This window comes from Lutra lutra, chromosome 5 (assembly GCF_902655055.1).
Source record: "Lutra lutra chromosome 5, mLutLut1.2, whole genome shotgun sequence".
In the NCBI taxonomy this organism is placed as follows: Eukaryota; Metazoa; Chordata; class Mammalia; order Carnivora; family Mustelidae; genus Lutra; species Lutra lutra.
The window spans coordinates 41,835,845-41,855,193 of record NC_062282.1 but is presented as its reverse complement, the minus strand read 5'-3'; the positions used below and the strand labels follow the sequence as shown (position 1 = coordinate 41,855,193).

Sequence of the window (19,349 nt, the reverse complement as noted above, 5' to 3'; positions counted from 1 at the left end):
CATTGCTTTTCTGCCATGCCCATGACTGTGTGGTTGCCCCCATTTTCTCAGTTAATCTTTCCAACCCTTCTGAAAATCGGACATTATTTCTATCTAATTAAAAGATGAGAAAACCGGGGCGCCTGGATGGCTCAGTGCGTTAAAGCCTCTGCCTTTGACTCAGGTCATGATCTCAGGGTCCTGGGATCGAGCTCCACATTGAGCTCTCTGCTCAGCAGAGAGCTTGCTTCCCCCTCACTCTATGCCTGCCTCTCTGCCTATTTGTAATCTCTGTCTGTCAAATAAATAAATAAATAAAATCCTTTAAAAAAAAAAAAAAAGATGAGAAAACCAAAAGTCAAAGAGTTAAAATGACTAACTTAACCAAGAGGGAGGGAGAGAAGAAAGGAGCCTGGGTGAGTAGCAGAGCTGAGACCAAAGGCCAGGCCTTCGGCTTGCAAACACAGTACACTCTGGTTTCCCCCTTGGCCAATCCCATTAAAAATTCATAAGTAAGTCTTTCTATTATGAAAAATTTCAAAAATACTCAAAGGGGAAAAATAGCACAGTGTACACCCATGCCCATCATCCGGATTCAATAGTTATCAAGAGTCTGTCACATTTCTTTCACCTATTGTATTTTGCTGAAGTATTTCAAAGCACACTTTAGACATTGTATGGATTCCTGCCTCTCTAGGGTCCTATGTGTCTCCCCCGGAGATAGCAAAACTTACTGGATATTTTCTTAGGTAACCATGAGGGCATGAACAAACTTAAAAACAACTGACAATCATTCCTCGCAATTACCCAAACCCTGCTCATAATAAAATGTCCTTCATTGTCTCAAAAATGTCTTTTTATGATTTGGCTATTTGAATAAGGCTTCAAACAGCATCCACATATCACATGTGGTTGTTGGACCCCTTCAGCCTGTGCCAGGCCAGACAGTGCCTTCCTTTGTCCATGCTGTGGCCATGTCTGCATTTGTCTCGCTTGCACTCAAGTGAGGGCTGAGAAATGCTGTGGATACGGGCGAGTTCTGTTCTCAGCTCCTTCCACCGTAAAGACTGAGGGGGACTGTCAGTTAGTCTCATCTGTTCTTTTTTTGTTGGAGGGTGAAGGTTACTATTGATTCTCTAGGTCATTTTCTCTGCTGTGCCCAAAAGTCTTTTTCATGAGTTTCGATGTCAAGGAATGGCCGACTCAACCTTTGGATGGTGTCCTCACCCTGGAGGAGACCCGGGCACTTCTGCTCCCCCTCTGTGAAGGGCCAGCTGGAGCCTCCTTTCTCTTGTGAGTTTAAAGCACCCAATGCCAGCGCTTTCCCTTTGACATTCTGCACAGACTTGAAAGCATAAAGGTAAAGCACACAGGCTTTAAAGCCAGGCAGATATGGGTGTGTGACCTTGGACAAGTTACTTTACCCCACTGAGCCTCGATTTCCTCTTCCGGAAAGTGGGGACATCCTAGCACCTACCTCCTGGATACATCGAGGGTGAATGAGATAGTGCGGGTCATGGACAACGGCCCAGATTCGGGAAGCACTCAGAGGCTGTTCACTCTCACCCCTGTAACGATCTTATGTGTCTGTCACATGGTGGAGTCTGGTCCTCATTTCCTTTGATTTCATTTCCTCCTCAACCTCTTCCCTGTGCTCACGTGACCCAGCCATACTCACCACTTGCTAGGGCCTTCACAGTGGCTGTTCCCTTTGCCTGGGATGCTCTTCCTCCTTATATAAGCATGGCTAACTCCCTTTCCTATCTTGAGTCTTTGTTCGGTCAGGTAGGCAGGGAGATCTGCTCTGACCACCTGATTTGATACGGCCACTTACCTCTCCCTCTAACCTCCAATTCTCTGCTCTCCTTTTACTTCTCCCCTCAGCCCTACTAGGTTCCATGTTCTAGATGATTTATTTATTATTTGTGTCATTTGGGGTCTGTCTTCTCAAGTGAGAATGCACCTCACTTTATTCACTGATGCTCTGCAAGCACCTGGAACAGGACCTGGTCTATATAACAGGCTTCTAATCCATATCTTTTGGGTGAAGACAATCTACACTCTGAGCTCCTTGAGGAGCCCTTCAGTCCCGTCCTTGAACTGACGCAGGGGGCTAGGGCAGTGTTTGTAGCCCTGTGGTCTCAGCTCAGGCTCCCTGTTAGACATCCCTGGGAGCGTCTGAAAAATACCAGTCAGTGCCTAAGCTCCTTCCCCAGATTGCAATTTCATTGGTCTAGGCTGAAGCGCAGTACTGGTATTTTTAGGAAGCTTCTGATTCTTAGGGGATGTTACCCTTCGCTGGCCAGAGCTTCTGGGAGTCCTGGAGGATGTAAGAGGGCGATTGGTCCTTCAGGTTGAAACAACCAGGTTTCCATCCCTCAATGCAGGTTCCACTGAGCTGCCCTGGGAGCTGTCCCCTTCAGCACCGGCAGCTTCTCGCTGCTAGACCATGAGGGAGGCCCTTGTTTTAAATGTGGGGATAATCACCCACTTGCTAGGCTGCTAGCCCAGCCTGCTAGACCTGGAAGGACTCACAGAGCTTCCTGGCTTGCTCACATTCCCTTCCCTCCGCCCCAACCCTTTATTCTGGACAAATTCTTAGCAGCCAGGTGAACGGTGGTTGATACGCTCATCCCAAGGGGTGCTGAACCTCCTCTTTTAGAAACCTGCATTCAACTTAATGAACATTTTCCAGTACTTCCCCTGGTTCAGGCCTCATGGTAGAGGACTGACCATCTTTGTCAGACAGAGGAAGTGGATAGCCCAGTGATCTGATACAAAGGAAGGACAAGAGGTGCTTGATCTCCACTCCCAAGACAGGGCTGAGCGAGGCTGGAGGAGGGGTGAGGGACGCATCCTGGGAAGAAGGTCTGGGGGGCTCTAGGACACAGGCATCTCTACAGGGGGGCCCTGAGGAATGAGGAGGCTGGCAAGCTGGGAAGGGTATTCTAAGAGAGGGAGAGGCAGGGAGAGGCACTGTAGAAAGGGCAAGAGTGTGCTCTAGGATCAGGGGCCCAGGGCCTGGAACTCCAGGCCAAGTGGAGTGGACTGCTGGAAAGCCCCATGCCATGTTCAGCCCTGCCTCTGTGCTTGATTGATGCTGTCCCGCTCATCATGATGTTCTCCTTCCCCTCTCCACCCCAAACCTGCTCCTTCAAAGTCTGTGCACCTAGGAGACCACAAGACTCTGTACCAAGGGCTCTGTGGCTAGTGTCTCATTTACTTCTCTGGCAACTTGAAGAAACACAACTGCCCCTCTCCACAGAGGAAAGAACTAAGGTTTGGAGAAGTTGTTACTGGGCTCAGCTGACTGCCTAGGGATGGCAGGACCAGGGCTGGACTGGGGTCTGCTGTGAGATTATCTTATGCTTTCATCCTGTATACAGTGCTGACTACCCCATGATCCCCACAGGGAACACCAGCTTTCTGTACCATCCTGCAGGAAACCGGGGCTGTGTTTCTTCTTATCCACCAGCCTGCAGGCCCCCGTGGGCAGGGACCAAAACCAGCTCTTGTCTTATGTCTATAGACACATCAGGTAGGACAGGACATAGCTGTGCACCACAGACGCTAATCGAATTGAGAAGGCAGCACAGCAATGTTTAGTCTTAGGCTAAAGACACCAGGTTGGCATCTCTGCTCTTTTCCACAAGCTACATGACCTTAAAGCTCTTCATTCTGCTGGACCTCCCAAGCTGGGTTACATCAGGCAACTTCTAGAAACCCTTCAAACCCAAAGGTTCCTGCTGAGTTTTCTAGACTCACCTCTAAACGCGTCCGGTCCACATCCTTGGGCAGCCGATTTCTTCCTCTCGTGGTCACCAGCAGCAGTTCATAAGGGTAGATCTGAGGAGAGAGGATGGGGTGGGGGTGGGGCGCCAGGCTGGCTGAAGGTGGTGGGCTTGTCCCTCCAGCCACATTTTGTGTCTGGGTGTCCTCCCTTCCCCAGAGAGGGCCAGAAATGAAAGTCTGAAGGAAGGGCTCTGTTTGTTCTCCTTGGGGTTGCCTGGCGACCTCAAGGCACCTTCTCCCCAAAGGGAAAACCCGAGTCCCATCATACTGCCAGGAATGAGCTTGGTGGCATTTGACATTAACGCGGCATAAGGCCTCATAATTGTAAATGTCTGATGTCTGGTGATTGGCAAGCCTCCAGAAAGTCTATGAGGCCCACAGGGAATTGTCTGATTTTAGTGGGCAAGAGAGATAGGGCAGAATTCAGGGAAAGGAGGCCAAAGAGGGGCTGGAAATGCTGGCCTGAAGAGGAACCTTGAGGTTATTTATTTGATATCCCTTCCCTGAGTAGATAGTGCTGACATCTTCCTGCTGGGTCCCAATGTAGCAGCATCTGGGATGGGACCCCCAGTGTCTCTGTATCTCCTTTACCTTGTACTCTGCAGAGAGAAAAGAGAGACACACAAAATGGAAATACATTGGTTTTTGCTTTGCATCATGACACTAGCCTTGGTCTTAGAGGCTCCTTGTCGAATTCACCCTGAATCAAGTCTGGTAGGAGCACAGTGGATGGCTGGAGAGAGGGGTTGGGCTGAGCCAGATATAGGGTTTTAGAACAAAAATGACTTTTGAGGTAATTAGAATAGAAATAAGAAGATTCTGAGATTGTGAAGTACTTGGGCAAGGTCCTCCATCCTCCGGAGGAGTCCTCCTGTGTTTTGATGTAGGCTTGTCCTCCTGCCTGAGCCTGCTTGTAGGAGCTGGCGGGGAGGCCGGCAGGGGAGTGTCACTGGCAGAGAGCATGAAGCTCATGGAACGTTTGCCGGGAACAATGTGCATTTGGCTCTGAGTGTTTCCCTCCAACCGGGGCTGGCAGGCAACTCTAGCTCAGCAGTACGACTCTGCAATGGCTCTGAGAACCCAGATGGGACAGATGGCCTGGAGATCACCCAAGGCCAGGGACTCGAGAGGATGAGGGAAGAGGAGGGGAAAAGGGAGGGAATGGGAAGTGAAAGGGAGTGTGGGAACTCGGGGTCTGGACCGAGCCCAGCATGGGGGCCAGAATCTGTAGTGACTATGGGTGGAAGGTCAAGCCACAGTTATGAGCAGGGCGCCCAAAGCTGCTGCGAGTCCCAGGAGAGGCTGGCACTCACCTCGCATGCCCCAGTTGACGGCGTTCATGCTGTCATAATGGAAGAGGTCTGCGCTGGGTGTCTGCAGGGGAGACAGAGTCAGGGCTGGCCTGAGCAAGCTCATAGCTGCCTCCCTGAAGCACTCCCCCACCTCCCGTATATGGCCCCGGGATGGATGGGACGTGGTCCATCTCAGAGCAGCCTCGGTCTCAAGTCAGGGTGAACTTACTCACGGCCACATCCCTGGTGCCTAGGGCTGGCACGCATTTGGTACTCAAGAAATAGTCATTTCTTGGTGCACTACATTTCATGCTTTCTTTTGCTGCTCTAGTACCACTTTTCCTATGAAAACTGCCCTGGCAGCTCCATTTAAAATCACAAGGGCCACCTGGGTGGCTAAGTCAGTTAAGCATCTGCCTTCGGCTCAGGTCATGATTTTAGGGTCCTGGGATCGAGCCCTGCATCAGGCTCTCTGCTCAACAGGGAGCCTGTTTCTTCCTCTCCCTCTGCCCCTCCTCCCTGCTCGTGCGCGCTCTCACTCCAACAAATAAATAAAATCTTTAAAAATAAATAAATACATAAAATTGTAAGTTGCCCCTGCCCCAAACTGCCAATCCTTATCCTGCTAGTTTTCCTTCTTTTTTTTTTCTTTCCTTAGCACATTATTATCTTCTACATTCTCTCTAGTGTGACTCGCATACTATTTACTACCTCCTTTTTGTTTCTCTCTACAAGAATAGAAGCTCCAAGAGGCAGGGGTCACTGATGTATTCCAAGTACCCGGAGTATATGAAAGCTTTCAGCAAATATCTGTTGCATGAGCCAAAGTCATGTCTAGTCTCTGAGCGTGTGGAGCTAATGCCGGCATTGCCAACATCTTAGGAGCGATGTCTCAGCACAGCCCCTCTTACCCTGTGCAGCCCGTTCCTTCGGTAGGCAGGCAGGGAGGCGGATTTGGAGATGAGGGGGTCTGAAAAGAAATAGCCAAACAATTCAAAGGAGTCCCAAGCCAGGGGTCCCTTTCCTGGAGGCTGTCCAGCTGCACATGGCCAGTACTGTTCCCCGACTCCATGGGAGGTTAGAAGGGGTGGAGGCCACAGGCTCTTCCCCCTGCTCTACAAACAACTGACCATCTCAGGGATTCCTCGCCAGGGCAGAACTCCAGGCCCGCCTGAAGCCCATGCGTGCAGTCTCCTGGCCTCAACCTACACACATCTATGTTCCTGTGATGAACCCCTGTGTCCTGGCCACAGGTGGCTCCACAAAGGCCCTGGCTTTGGAGTTGATCTCAGAGCCCAGACAGGCAGACTCTCAGGTGGGTGGAAGAGACACATGTTCTTTCTCTCTGGGATCTATTGGGTATGGCAACCCTGGCTCCCGGGTCAAAGATGGAGGCCCAGGTCTGACAAACACAATGGAGTGGACCATATGAGATCAGGACTGTGTTGGGACAACTCAGCTACAGAGGACCTGCAACCAGCTCGGCTCTGGCTGTCACAGGACGCGAGAGGCTGAAGGTAGGGCAGGCGGAACGTACCGCTGTCAGCAAGGTAGTGGGATCGAGGGGCTGCAAGAGAAAAAAGCCAGAGATCAGCTTTCAGGGGGACAGATGGACATGGTGGAAAGTTCATGGGGACCAACAGACATGGCTCCCATTTCTGGGCTACCCTAGCTGGTGGAGAGGAGGGGCCTTTTTCACTACCTCCTTTCTCACTGGTCAGTTTCAAGTTGCCGCACCTGTACCGCATCCTCTCTCCCTTGCCTCGAGCACCTGGTGCAAAGCAAGCAGGTGCTCTCTGGTATTTGCTATACAGATGCCATTGAACAGAACTGGACTTTGAGCCGCCTTGGTGCACTGCACAGAGCCCAGAGCCAGGGACTGAAAACAGCGTGCCTCGGTGGTCAAACAGGGAAACAGGCTCATCAGTTTAGCCTGGCTCTGCCATAACTTCTATACATAACTTAATCATGATTTGGTTTTCTCATAGTAAAACGGAGAGAGATGGTGTCTCCTTTATAGGGTTATTGGGAAGAATACAAGACACATAATACCATGAGGTATTAGCACAGTGTTCGACAACATACAAAACCCTCAATGAAACTGGCTTTGTTGTCTTTACCATCACCATCATCTTCCATCTCAGCTCAAGTCAAGATGCAGTACAGTAAAGAGGGAAATGCTTATGGCCTTGGAGTCCCTCTGACTTGGGCCTGATCCTGGCTCTGTCATTTACCAGATTTTGACCTCGGATAAGTAGTAAACTCCGGTCTCTCATCTATAAAGTGGGTGATAATAATCCCTCTACTTGCCAGTCTTTGTGAGGACCAAGAGTAATAAGGATTATCTATCTCATGGAGTTGAGATAGGATTTCCCAGCAGGACTGACTCCCACAGGGGTAAGAAAGGGAGGGAAGCATGTGTTTGTCCAGAAACAGGGAGAAGTTTACAAATGAGAGGATCTCTGGGCAGAGTTCTTGCACCAAGCTTCCGCATGTTTACTTCCTGTGATGTGGGGCTCACTACCTCAAGAGCCATTCCCTTATATCTTTGAGCCATTCAGACAATTAGAAGACTTTTTCCTTAGCACCGAACCTGACTTCAAGTCACAGCTTTCAGATGCCCCAAAGAAACAAGTGCCCGCTCTTGGCAGAATATGGTCTGTCTTAGTGCCCCATACAGCACCTCACCAAGTCCATATGCTAGACCCAAACAAGGCCATAGGAGTTCAGACTCTTTGAGGGAGTTGAGAGGAAGTGCCCCCAGCCCGGCAGACTTCCAGGGTGGAGCTTACAGCCATTGAGGGACATCTCATAGCCAGCCGTGTGCAGGGCCTCCCGGCTGCTGGTGGAGCTCCGGGGTGGGGTCCAGGGATCCGAGTAGGAGCTGGACCGGGCCTTCATTTCCTCCTTCAGAATGAGGCGGCCAATTCCGCTCTGGAGCTGGGCATGCGGGAGGAACAAGAGAAAGTGGGAAGGAAGCAGAGAACATGAAACAGAACAGGGTAAGGACAGAGGCTGGGTGGCCAGATTCCAGGGAACCTCTGTCATTCTTGCCTTCCCAGCGTCCCTCCCTCCCTACGGCCTCACAGTTTCCTTTGGGACTTCGCCTCTCTTCCACAAGTGGTCCTGGGGGCTGGGGAGGGGAGGGGGGTCTGGTGGAAGGCACCAAAAGCCGGAGTGGCCCATGGCAGGTGGGAAGAAGGCTCCAGCCGTGCCTGGGAGGGTCTTCCTTGGGACTCTAGCTGTTGTTCCTAGCACACATCTTTTTTAAAACATTTTTTATTGAAGTGAAATTCACATCAGATACAATTAACCACTTTGGACTAAACACTTCAGTTGCATTTGGTGCAAACACCATCTCTGTCTAGTTCCAAACAGTTTTAAGCCACCCGCCCCCCCAAATTAACCCTGGACCCAGTAAACTGTCATTCCCTCTCTCCCTCCCCTCCCAGGCCCTGATAGTCACCAGTCTGCGTCTGGCTCTGTGGCTTTACCTATTCCGTGCATCTCGTATAAATGGAATCAGCCCATATGTGGGCTTTTGTGTCTGGCTTCTTTCCCTCAACATAATGTCTTCAAGGTTTGTCCACAATGTGGCCTGTACCCATCCTTCATTCCTTTTTATGTCTGGCTAACAGTCCATTATACGGATGTACCACATTTTGCGTCTCCATTTGCGGGCGGGTGGACATTTGAGCGCTTCCCCCTTTTGGCCCTTGTGACTAGTGCCTCTGGGAAGATCAAGGACATGTGCTTGTTTGAGGCCTGGTTTTCAGTTCTTCCAGGTAAATCCTCAGGAGGGCAATTGCTGGGTCATAGGGTAGTTCTGTGTTTAACTTTCTGAGGACCCTCCAAACGGTTTTCCCCGGTGACTGTACCACTTTCCACTCCTAACCAGCAGTGCATGAAAGCTGCCGGCAGCCACTTGCCAGCATGGAGAGCCTGCATGAGCATGAGGCCAACGCAGCAGTGAGCCAGCCCATGAGGAGAGAGAGACAGCTTTCCTAAGGCAGTTTGCTGAGCAGCTGGATCCAGCCATACCTGAAACTCCTCCTACTGTTTGACTTTCTGGTTATGCAAAGCTACATGTTTCTTTTTTCTACCGTAAGTGGGTTTGAATTTGGTTTCAGTCACCAGCAAGTTATCATCAGACCCTCATCTCGTCCAGGTGAAGCTTGCTTACCTTGTGCATGCTGCGGTCAAAGTCCTCCTCCTCTCCTCCAGATGAGAACCTTCTGGCTCGGGCCGCTGCCAAAGGACAGCTAGGATCAGCTCCTGTTTGTGCTCCTCATTCAGCCTGTCCCTGACAGAGGGCACGGAGGGAAGCCGAGACTCTACAGGTGGGGGCTTCCTTTCTAGCTGAGTGGCCCTGAATGAGTGTACTTTGGGGAACCACCCCTCTGCCAGGGGTCGCCTGTATGGAGGGGCCCAGAAGCCCTTCCCATTCTTGGGTGTGAGGACCAGGTGAAACTGATTACCCCAACATGGCTCATGAGTCTCGATGTTGGGACTTTGGCTGCTGCTGGTGGGAGAGAGAAGACCTCTTTTTGTCCTGGGTAGGACAGAAGGCTAGATGGGCTGGAGCTCATCTTGCCATGACTGGGGCAGGGCCAGCCTGAGAATGAAGCTACCCCAGGGACAGACTTCGGGGGTAGCTGTGCTTGTGTCTTAGCTCCTTTTCCCAATGCAGACTCTTCTGAGGGCAAGGAAGGGACCATTTCTGAGCTCCTGTGAAGATCTGCTCAGAATGGACATTCATTTAGGACAGGTTGTGTGCTGAATCAAAAAGGAGCTTGATGGAAATGCACTCCCTGTGCTTGAAAGAAATAGCTCAAGATGCCCAACTGGGTGGGATGGCCTCCCAAGGACCATGGAGACCCCAGCAGGGTGTCTACGAAAGTCTTCCATTCATACAAACTGCCTTTTCTATCTTCCAAACCGCTTTCCACCCCATAGCCAAAGTGAGGTCTTAAACCCCCACACCTGACCCTGTCACCTTCAGTGGCTTCCTACTGTTCAGGAGAGAGACCCAAATCCTTGCTTTAGGCACAAGGCCTCGTGGGATCTGGCCCCTCATCCCTCACCTGCTTCCCCCTTTCTCTGGCTCCCCATTAACCTGACAGCCTTTCCTTTCCTCCAGTGGAAGCTGCCCTCCCACCTGGGGGCTCTGCAGGTGTGATTCTGTCCTCTGCTGGCCCACCTCTGCCCCACTCTTCCTGGGACAGTTGAGTCTCTACTTTGAGAAGCTTTCGGCACATTCCGGGCTAGACAGCACGCCCCTGGCATCGTCTCCCACCTCTCGTGTGTCACCTCCTTCCTGCACCTTACCTCCCTCTCCAGCCGGAACCTAGATCTCCTCCACAAGGGCAGGGACCTGGTCTATTTTGCTTCCTAGTGATTCCCTAGAGCCCAAGGCTGGCCCTCAGTACATGTTTGCTAAATGAATGAATAAATCAACGATCGTGGAAGGAGGGGGCTGCTGTCCTAACCCTGTGTCCCTGGCGTGGGTGACAAGGCTCTGGTCCAGGCTCCTCTGTGGGGCACATTACCTTTGGGGGACCCATGGTAGGTCCAGTACTCCGACTCTGCAGCAAAGTAGGGGTCTGGGGAGTAGGCCGGACTGTACTTGGAGGCCTGGCTGACGTCTTCACTCGTTTTGCTCTTGGTTGCTATTGACAGATCACCTGCAAAGGAAACAAGGGAAGAGCTTCAGGGAAGCAGAGTGTCCTAGAAAAGTGTGCTGTACACTGTTTATCTGTCCCAGCCAGGCTTTGGCCCAGGAGGGTGAAGACACTTTGGGGCCAGGGTCTGGGACACGGAGCATCAGGGCTGGAAAAGCCCCGAGGCCCAGCCCCCCATGTTACAGCTGGGACTCTGGATGCCAGAGAGGGGAAGGGGCTTGCTAAAGCCCACACAGCAAGTAGACAAGACTTGAACGAGACCTCAGCTCAGGGCTCCTGCTACCACATCCCATGGACTCCCAGGTCTGTTCTCAAGTGAACACTAGGGCCATGGCTCCTCCAAGTAAGATTAGACGGGTCTCAGGTGATCCCGGGCCTCTAAATTCCTCTGATTCCTCAGCCTCTAAAAGCCTGCCTCGTCTGGGATTTGAGCCGTACCTAGGGTGGGAATTGCCAAGGAGAGCCATGTAGCCTCTCAACTTTCTCCTCACACTGAAATGCCAGACTTTGTCTAGGGAGACAATACGTCCCAAAGAAAGGAGCATTGGACAGGGAATCAGCAGAGCTGGGTTCTGGCTCCTGCTCTGCCACTGAACTTAGTTGTAACACTGGGCACATCCCGCCCTTCTTGGCCTCAGTTTCCTTATCTGTAAGTGTCTGAACCGGTCTGCTGGATCCGGTGCCACCCAGCTTCAAGCTTCCACAACATGGACCATCAGGCCTAGTGCAGACACAATCCTGACAGGGCAGCGACTTTAGCCCTGCCCAAAGCCAGGCAAGAGGATGACTAGGGCTGAGAGAGGGCTGGGATAACAAGCGGGCCCCTGACGTTTCTCAGGAGAGAAGTGGCAGTCCCACACCCGTACTGCCAGAGCAGCAGAGGGGTCTAGGTTTGGCCCTTTGCCAGCTCCTGCCTCTGCACCCTTCCCCTGTAGCACTGGCTTCCAAAACTTCTAGAGCTTGCAGATTCTCTTAGACCTGGGTCTTGGGCGGTTCCTCCCCCCCAATGGATGCCATTCAGCCTTTTTATGTGCCCACTGATCCATGCAGTCTATATCCCCACTCCCAACTCGTCCTGAGCCTGCTCCGGTGCTGCCCCTCAGAGCCCATCTGGAGAATCCACACACATTCCTGAGGCGTAGCAGACCTGGGGGGCTTCTCCTGGACAAATTGGCTTTGTCAGGGTCAGTACCTTTCTGTGACCCCTCGGGGTGCATGGCTTGTACCCCACAGCCACACAGAGATATGCACGTGCTCACAGACTCACCTGGAGCCCAGCCTGGGCCCCTCTGAAACCGAGGACGTTTGTCTAAATTGTCAGGTCTTAAGCCAGAGCCATCGTTTATATTGGTAGAATTCCCCCCCCCCCCCCGAATCAGCTCAGTGAGCTCAGATTCCAGTCCTGGACTGTTTCCACCCGTGTTTCTGTGCTTCTCCCAGTGTGTGCTCCCCTCGGTTGCCCAGGTAACCTGCAGGGAGGGCAACACAGGGTAGCCGCCGCCACCTCTCTGCATCCCAGAGGCAAGGGGTGTGCTTTGTCTGCTGAGGCTCAGTAAGTGCCTTTGCAAGAAGGAACCGGAGGTCTTGGTGCTGCCTGACTTGGTGCTTCTCATATGGAGTGCAGGTAGGAATCATGAATGAGGCCAGTTCCCGTGTAGATTCCTAGCTCACACTCCCAGTATTTCTAATATGAAAGTCTAGGACAGAGGAGGGGCCAGGGCACCTGCTTTTTAAGTCTCTCAGGTATGGGGGGTCTATAGATTATTCTCGAGGAAACATTGAATGAATGAATGGAAGAATGAAGGCACCCTTATTGAAGCCCCACTCCTTTCTTATCCATGTCTCCTCCCCAAGCCTTCATTTACTCTCAGGACACTGTGACTGAGAATAGCTTAAAGCAGCGGTTTCCAAGTAGGGGCGGGCTTTGGAATCACATGGAGAAACTGTTACAAACACAAAATTGCGATTCAGTAGGTCTGGTCTGGGGCGCAGGAATCTGTACGCATCCCACATGATTCCAACGACCGTCAAAGTTTGAGCAGCCACGCCTGGGAGTGCTCCCAGTGGTCCGCGCATTTGACAAGTGTTGCTCTGCGCCTGGAATTTAGGACACCAGACAGCAGGGAAGGGCGGGTGGAAAGGAGGTGGGGAAACATTTAGGGGACACGAGGCCTTCCTTGCTCCTTTGAAGTGACACCAAACGCCTCCCCAGTGTCACCTCAAGTGATTGGAGCATAGCCCCCAAGAGAGACAGAATTGCAGCCTCGCAGGCGTCCCTCTTGGTGACCCCGGCAGACCATTCGCACAGGTGGCTAATGGCCCCGCCCCCTGTCTGGCCACGCCCTCTCTGCCCAGACCGTACCATGCCGTTTGTAGATCGGGGGTTTCCGGTAGATGTTACTTTCTCCAGCTGCCAGGCAGAAAAGGAATTGACGATGGGGAGGAGACAGAGAGGAACAGAGAGAGAGAGAAGAGGAAGGACACAGGAGTTGGTCAGCTGATCTCAGAAAGAGAGGCTGTCCCCATCTTTCCCCAAGGTCCACTATCTTTCCTTGGTGGACACGCTCTTCCAAAACTCAACTTCCCACCTCAACGCGTGAGGTTCTAAGAAAGGTGAGGGGAGAGGAATGGATGGCTTCTAACGGTGCTGAGGAAGGGACTCGGGCTTGAATGGTGGGCATGCATGCACGAGGCGGTGCGCGCTCAGCAGGACCCCATGCACGAAGGTGCCCCCTGCTTCCACCCAGCAGCAACGCCTCATTCCACATGGAAGTCCCCAGAATGCTGCAGCCGCCCATTCCGCATGATCCGCCGCCCTCTCCCTCAAAAACAGACAGGATGGGACCTTTCTGGGGCAGTTGAGAAAGGTACGGATGAAACAGCAGGAAGCGATCCTGGGGAAAAGTGAGTGGGGAGTGAAATTCTGAGCTCAGAGTTGAAAGACCAGGTTCCAGACCCAGCTCTAGTGAACTCAGGGTGAGACCTTGTCCAGACCATCTACAGTGTCACTGAGCCCCTGCCTTTCCCTTCTCTCCTATCACTCGCCCTCCTGCTCACCACTTCCAGCCATGCTGGACTGCTACCAGCTCAGTGTTCCAGGGCCTTTGCCCTTGCTATGCCCTCTGCCCAGGATGTTTTCCCAAGATCTTCACATGGCTGGCTCCTTCTCATCTTTCCGCCTCAATGTCACCTCCTTCAAGAAGCCCTTCCTGACCACCCTGCCTAGCCCAGTCTCCCCACCCCAATCACTCTATCACATGCCTTGTTTTATTATGTTTACTGCCCACATCATTTACCTGAAATTACCCTTTTACTTGTTTGTGTACTCATTTATTAACTTTCTCCCCATGTATAAACACCATGAAGGCAAGGATCTGGGCTACTTTGAGCACATTTGCAGCCTTAGGGCCCAGAACAGTGCTGGGCTATACAGAGAGAACAGAAAGCCTCAGGGAATTTAAGGAACTGGCCCAAGGTCGCAGGTTTCCAAATGGGGGAATGGGGATTTGGTCCCAAGAGTTTTGATGCAAAAGTACGTGACTTTCAGCATGGTTACTGCTGCGTCCCTTCAAGGCTCTCAGACAGTCGAGGCCCTTCTCTGGCTGCTTCCTGGCCGGCTTGGTCAGGGCTGGCTGTGTCAAGCGGGGAGACTAAAGCCCACGGGTGTGTGGGGACCGAGGGGAGGGTTAGTGTGGGGGACTGGTTAGGGAGGGTCCCAGGGACTGGCTTCTCCTCGCTGCCGGTGCCGGCACCCGGCGACCCCATTTAGCATGCACCCATGCTAGGAATTGCGGGCTGACAGCCTACCTGGGATGTGAAAGTGCTTGGGAGCCTGGTAAGAGGTCGGAGTGGAGGACCTCACATCTAACTGGCTATGGTATGGAGAGCTCCGGCCACTCTCGGGCCCTGGAGCGCGCAGGCAGTGGTCCCCAGAGAGAACAGAGGCACAGAGAAAACAGGCATTACCGCAGTGGCAGTTAAGGCAGCAGTGACGTGATGACAGCAGGGATGGCAGGGAGGGGCTGTGCTCTCATGCACCATGTCTGCGGATACAAGCTCGACCTTCTTTTTTGGCCTCACCCCAAAAGTCAGAGTTCGTGGGCCATAAGCGTCCACTCCACTGGGCTTCAGGAAGGTGCCTATGGACCCCTTGGCTCCCCTCCCCCCTTCAATTGCTTCTTTCCTCCACCCAAACACCTGCTTCATCCCTGACCTCAATGTGGCTGTGGATGACCTGACCGAATGGGGTAAGGCTGGGCCTGTGTCCAGTCCTCCAGCCCTCTGGATGGGGCAGGCCAAGGGACAAGGACAGAGGAGGCTTCTTCCAGCCAGGGCTGCTGGGTTGTCTGCCACTCTCCTCTCCTGGCTGCTTACCGCCCACCTTCCTGCTGCTTCTCAACTCTGGGTGCCCCTCCCCCCGCCAGGGGCACGTCAGTTAGGCCTGGCTGGTCCTCTGGGTGGTCACCGGCCTCCAGAGGGCCGAGCTGTGATGGAGATCCTGGGGGAAGCCCTGGGCTGTCTCTGCAGTGGGCAACAGCCAGCCACTGTGTGGTCCCCCTGGTTCTTCTTGTTCCTTTAGGGGCTTCCCCCTTCCTTACCGGAGCGGTAGTAGTGGTGAGGCGAGCGGGAAAAGGTGGGGGACATGCCCTGCCGGCTGTAGGTGGGAGAGTCGATGTATCCTGGGCTGGAGGCCCTTCTCTGTCGGAGGTCCAGGTTCTCGTAGATGTCCTGGGAGAGGAAGTGGGCCATGAGCCAGGCCGGCAATTAAGCTAGCCTGTGGCCCAAGTGTCTAGCAGGCAGGTGGGGCTGTGATGCGGAATCCAGGATTCTAGGGGGCTGAGGATCCAAAATTCATGGTGCTGCCCTTCCAAATACCAAGGCCCCCTCCCTGGGTTACACACATAGCCCAAGGAAAGCTGCAGACAAGTTTTGGGGCCTTTGCCCATCACTCAGAGTCTCTTGAATAGAACCCGTGGGTCAAGGATTCCAGGAGCGCCAGGGAGGCTCCCTTTGGGTAGAAAAGGCACTTCCTCTACCATTTATGCCACAGCTACTTCCTCCAGGTTATGCTCCTAATTCTGCCGTCTGTGCCCTGGTCAGGGGCACACCGGGGTGCTGGGTGGGGGCAGTGAAACTGGGGGTCTGCTCGGTCTGCCTAAAGGGACCCAAGTATAGAAAAGTCCTCCCCAAACTAACCCTGTTACCTGGGAGTAGGGAGATAATGTTCCCAGCGACTTAGGAGCGAAGAGTTGGAAGGCCATCGTGAAAGGAGCAGAGGAGAGAGAGGAGGGAGAGAGGAAGAGGGGTTAGGCAGCGGAGCGGAGATGGGCCAGCAGCTGCTTGGGGCCTCCTCCCCAGACAGCAGTTGCGCCGAGCGTGCTGGAACACCAGCAGTGCCAACATGTAGCAGGGAGACCTGAGATCACACCCTTCATGTACCAATGGGAAACCGAGGCCCAGAGAGGGAACGGGGTGTCTTGGGGACTCTTGGGTACAATGTGGTGGGGTCTCCACTTGGACCCAGGATTCTCTATCACACACTCAGAGCCATTTCATGATCCTGTCCTGTCTACCAGTTCGTGACTACTCTGTGGTTCATGAGGACAACGTGCAGGGCTGGGGACACACAGGTTGGGCCAACCAAGGCCTGGGCTGCTGCTGTCCACGTGGGAGTTGGGCCAGTGGGCGGTGTGGTGGGCTGGAGGTGGAGCATCCCGTCTGCAGAGGGCAGTGGCTGCTCAGCCCCCCATGTTAACTCCACTCTTTCCGTTTCCAAGACAAGTGAGAAATGCAGGTTCTTATGTGAAATCTCGGCATGTTTAAATGTTGGCAACTAATTTACATTTTTGAAAGAAAAGATACTTAGTGAAACAAAACAAATCTGGGAGTTGGCTTTGGCCTGTGGGCCCAGTGTGCCGTTTCTGGCTTCAGTGACATCAGTCTCTAGCTGGTCCCCCCTCCCTGGTCTATTTCAGGGGCCAGAGCCCCGAGACTCTCAGCATTGGGCTCTCCGACCAAATGAATGCTAACTCCTTTAGAAAGGAAGGGGACAGCGGTGGAGTGGGGACAAGAACCCAGGTCCCTGCTCCCCAGGCCAGGGCTCCTTCTTTCATCAATCTCTGCTCAGGGGCCCTGAATGGGGTGAGGACTCACCTGCGATACAGCCTGCCAGGGTAATGGTCACCTGCCTTCTCCAAAGAACACTTTCTCTTGTCCAGCAACCACTTAGTTCTTTCAAAAGCTGGCTTTTGACAACTCAGAAGAACTCAGAACTGCTGAGTTCTTAAAAAGCGTCTCTTGCTTTGAGCATAGGGGCTTAAGGCCAGGTGCAAAACCCAGAGAACCTACGCACCAGGGATTATAAACCTAAGTGGCCACTGAGCCTGTCAGGGATGAAAGCCGTGGGCCGTGTATAAAATTACTCCACTAGGAGAAAAACAGTAATTCAAGTGATAAGCAGTCACAGGTTTGTGGCTTCAATGCTGGGGTTCTCGGGGTGGTGGCAAGTAGGGAGAAATGGGGAGCCCATGTCCTGCCTAAAGGAGGCGCTCTTCCCCCCACTCCAAATAATGGAAAGACACCTGCTCTGATTTTTTAAGAAAAGCCAGATTTTTGGATGAAATCACTCGATTTTTAAATGATGACTCTAACTTCCTGTTTAAAAGAGTGCAGGGGCTGACACTGTGGAGGCCAAAGTGTGTGTGATGGAGTGATGGGGACCATGCGGGCCTTCTCTCCTCCAACAGCCCCGGGGAGAGGGGCGAGACCCCATACCTCTCCATAGCCACATCTCTCCAGCATCTCGTCGGACGTGTATCTGGAATGAGGCTCGTAGGAAATGAGGTCGGGGCGTTGTACCTCGTAGATGGACTTAACCTTGGGGAGAGCTGCCAGGTCTTTGTAATTAAGGATCTCATTATCCACTTTAGCCTGGGGAGGAGGAGAGGTATAGGAAAGAGGCAGAGAGATAAGAGGGAAAGGAGAGGAAACAAAAACCAGGCACAGGGGAAACGAGCTTCTCCAGTTTCCACTAAAAACAGAATATTAGGATGGAAGATGCACAGAATATTAGAACCCGGCAGGTCTTAGAGGCCCTCCCTTCCAAGGGGGCTCACACTGGTCGAGTGCATTTTATGTGTGAGAGCCTGCACTTTGCAGGAATTATCTCCTCCAAGTGTCCTGATGGCTCTGTGAGGTCAGTGTCAATGTTATTACTGTTTTCCAGGTGAAGCTCAGACGGTTCTGCGCTTGGTGCCCCTTAGCCAGTAGGTCTGAATCTGTCTGAACTACCCAGGCTTGGTGGGGACTGCCTTCCGAACCCATGCGGGGAGGACATCCTCACTCCCAGCTCCTTGAAGGTGATGGTGAAGACAGAGAGTTGAAACCTGAGCTCACGTTTGGTGAGCACTTACGATGAGCCAGACTCTGAAGTCCCTGGTAGGGATTAACTCCCTTAGCTCATACAACTCACAGTGCTACTAGCAGGCACTAATACCATCTTCTTTTCTGAATAAGGAAACAGGCACAGAGAAGTCAATGAATTTGCCCATGGTTACACAACTAATAAGTAGCAAAATCAGAATTCAAGCCCAGCCCGCCTAGCCTTAGGACTTGCCTTCCCAGCTGCCTCTGTTGGCTTTACAGGGTGGGGAGCTCACTGTCTACAGCTGGCAGAGGGCTGCACTCAGAAAGCAGAGCCTATATCGAACTGAGACAAGCCTCTAGCTGTTACCTGACCCTGGCTGAGCCCAGTCCTCTAGAACAGCATGGATTAAGAAACAGTTTCCCTTGCATGGGGCAGACCACTTCTCGTGGCTCCCGAAGCCCTGTCCTTTCCATGTTGGCACGCTCCAGCTGCTCCCTCTGTGCCTGGCTTCTGCTATGGTCAGCCAGGATCTGTCCCCACTGCTGTGACTTTCAAGATCTTGATGTGAGAGAAATTGAGAGGCCACCAAACAGAGACTCCAAGGAAACTGTATTTATCCAAATAACATTCTTCTGGTGCCTGGGGGCTCAGGTTAGTCTCAAGCCCAAAACTACTGTAGAGAGAGTAACTTTCATAAAGCCCTTAGAAGCTTTGCTATTCGAAACATATTCCAAGGTCCTTCCACCATTCTGTCCCTGTCCCAGCCCCCTGATGTTTGGATACTGTGATGCTCATTCTCCGTTGCTCCTAGATCCACCATCAGTTCCTCCTCTCCCTGATTTGGGCTCCGAGGCCCCATGGACTGCTTCAGAGGCTCCCTGGCTTTCTGCTGGGCTGGGCCAGTGGGGGGGCACCTGCACACTGGGAGTGGTAGAGAGAGACACTGTCCCCTCCCACTGTCCTGCCATCAGCAGCCACGGTGGGCATAGCTCCCATCCGGGGCTGCCTTTCACAGCTCTGGCTTTCACTGGACATTCTCTTTAGGCCTAGGGTGGTGACAGCTCCTGCTTTTGTAGACTCTGGATGCCACATGATGTCTTGTGGGTCCCCTAACCCTACCTACACCTCTGTAAGTGGTCACTTCACAAAACCATCTTCAGTAAAACCCTTAGAAGGGTGCTATCTCATTTCTGCCAGAGTCTGCCCGGGTTAGACATCATGTCTGTGCCAATTTGGGGG

General features: G+C 52.7%; 1 protein-coding gene across 8 annotated transcripts in view; it reads right to left on the bottom strand.

Moving 5' to 3' along the window:
• Window positions 1-19,349, bottom strand: part of ABLIM3 (actin binding LIM protein family member 3) — a 110,038-nt gene that overhangs the window by 3,250 nt on the left and 87,439 nt on the right. For 2 of the 8 annotated variants that reach the window (XM_047731397.1, XM_047731398.1), the window contains 13 exons: window positions 17,519-17,674; window positions 15,949-15,978; window positions 15,343-15,472; window positions 14,552-14,650; window positions 13,107-13,154; window positions 10,613-10,747; window positions 9,247-9,311; window positions 7,856-8,003; window positions 6,601-6,630; window positions 5,975-6,033; window positions 5,085-5,145; window positions 4,363-4,370; window positions 3,745-3,825 (listed from right to left, as the gene is read on the bottom strand). In XM_047731397.1, coding sequence (XP_047587353.1) covers window positions 3,745-3,825; window positions 4,363-4,370; window positions 5,085-5,145; window positions 5,975-6,033; window positions 6,601-6,630; window positions 7,856-8,003; window positions 9,247-9,311; window positions 10,613-10,747; window positions 13,107-13,154; window positions 14,552-14,650; window positions 15,343-15,472; window positions 15,949-15,978; window positions 17,519-17,674 — 1,050 coding nt within the window. The remainder of the gene's footprint in view (window positions 1-3,744; window positions 3,826-4,362; window positions 4,371-5,084; window positions 5,146-5,974; window positions 6,034-6,600; window positions 6,631-7,855; window positions 8,004-9,246; window positions 9,312-10,612; window positions 10,748-13,106; window positions 13,155-14,551; window positions 14,651-15,342; window positions 15,473-15,948; window positions 15,979-17,518; window positions 17,675-19,349) is intronic. The other 6 variants (XM_047731399.1, XM_047731401.1, XM_047731402.1 and 3 more) reach the window with 6 other exon arrangements.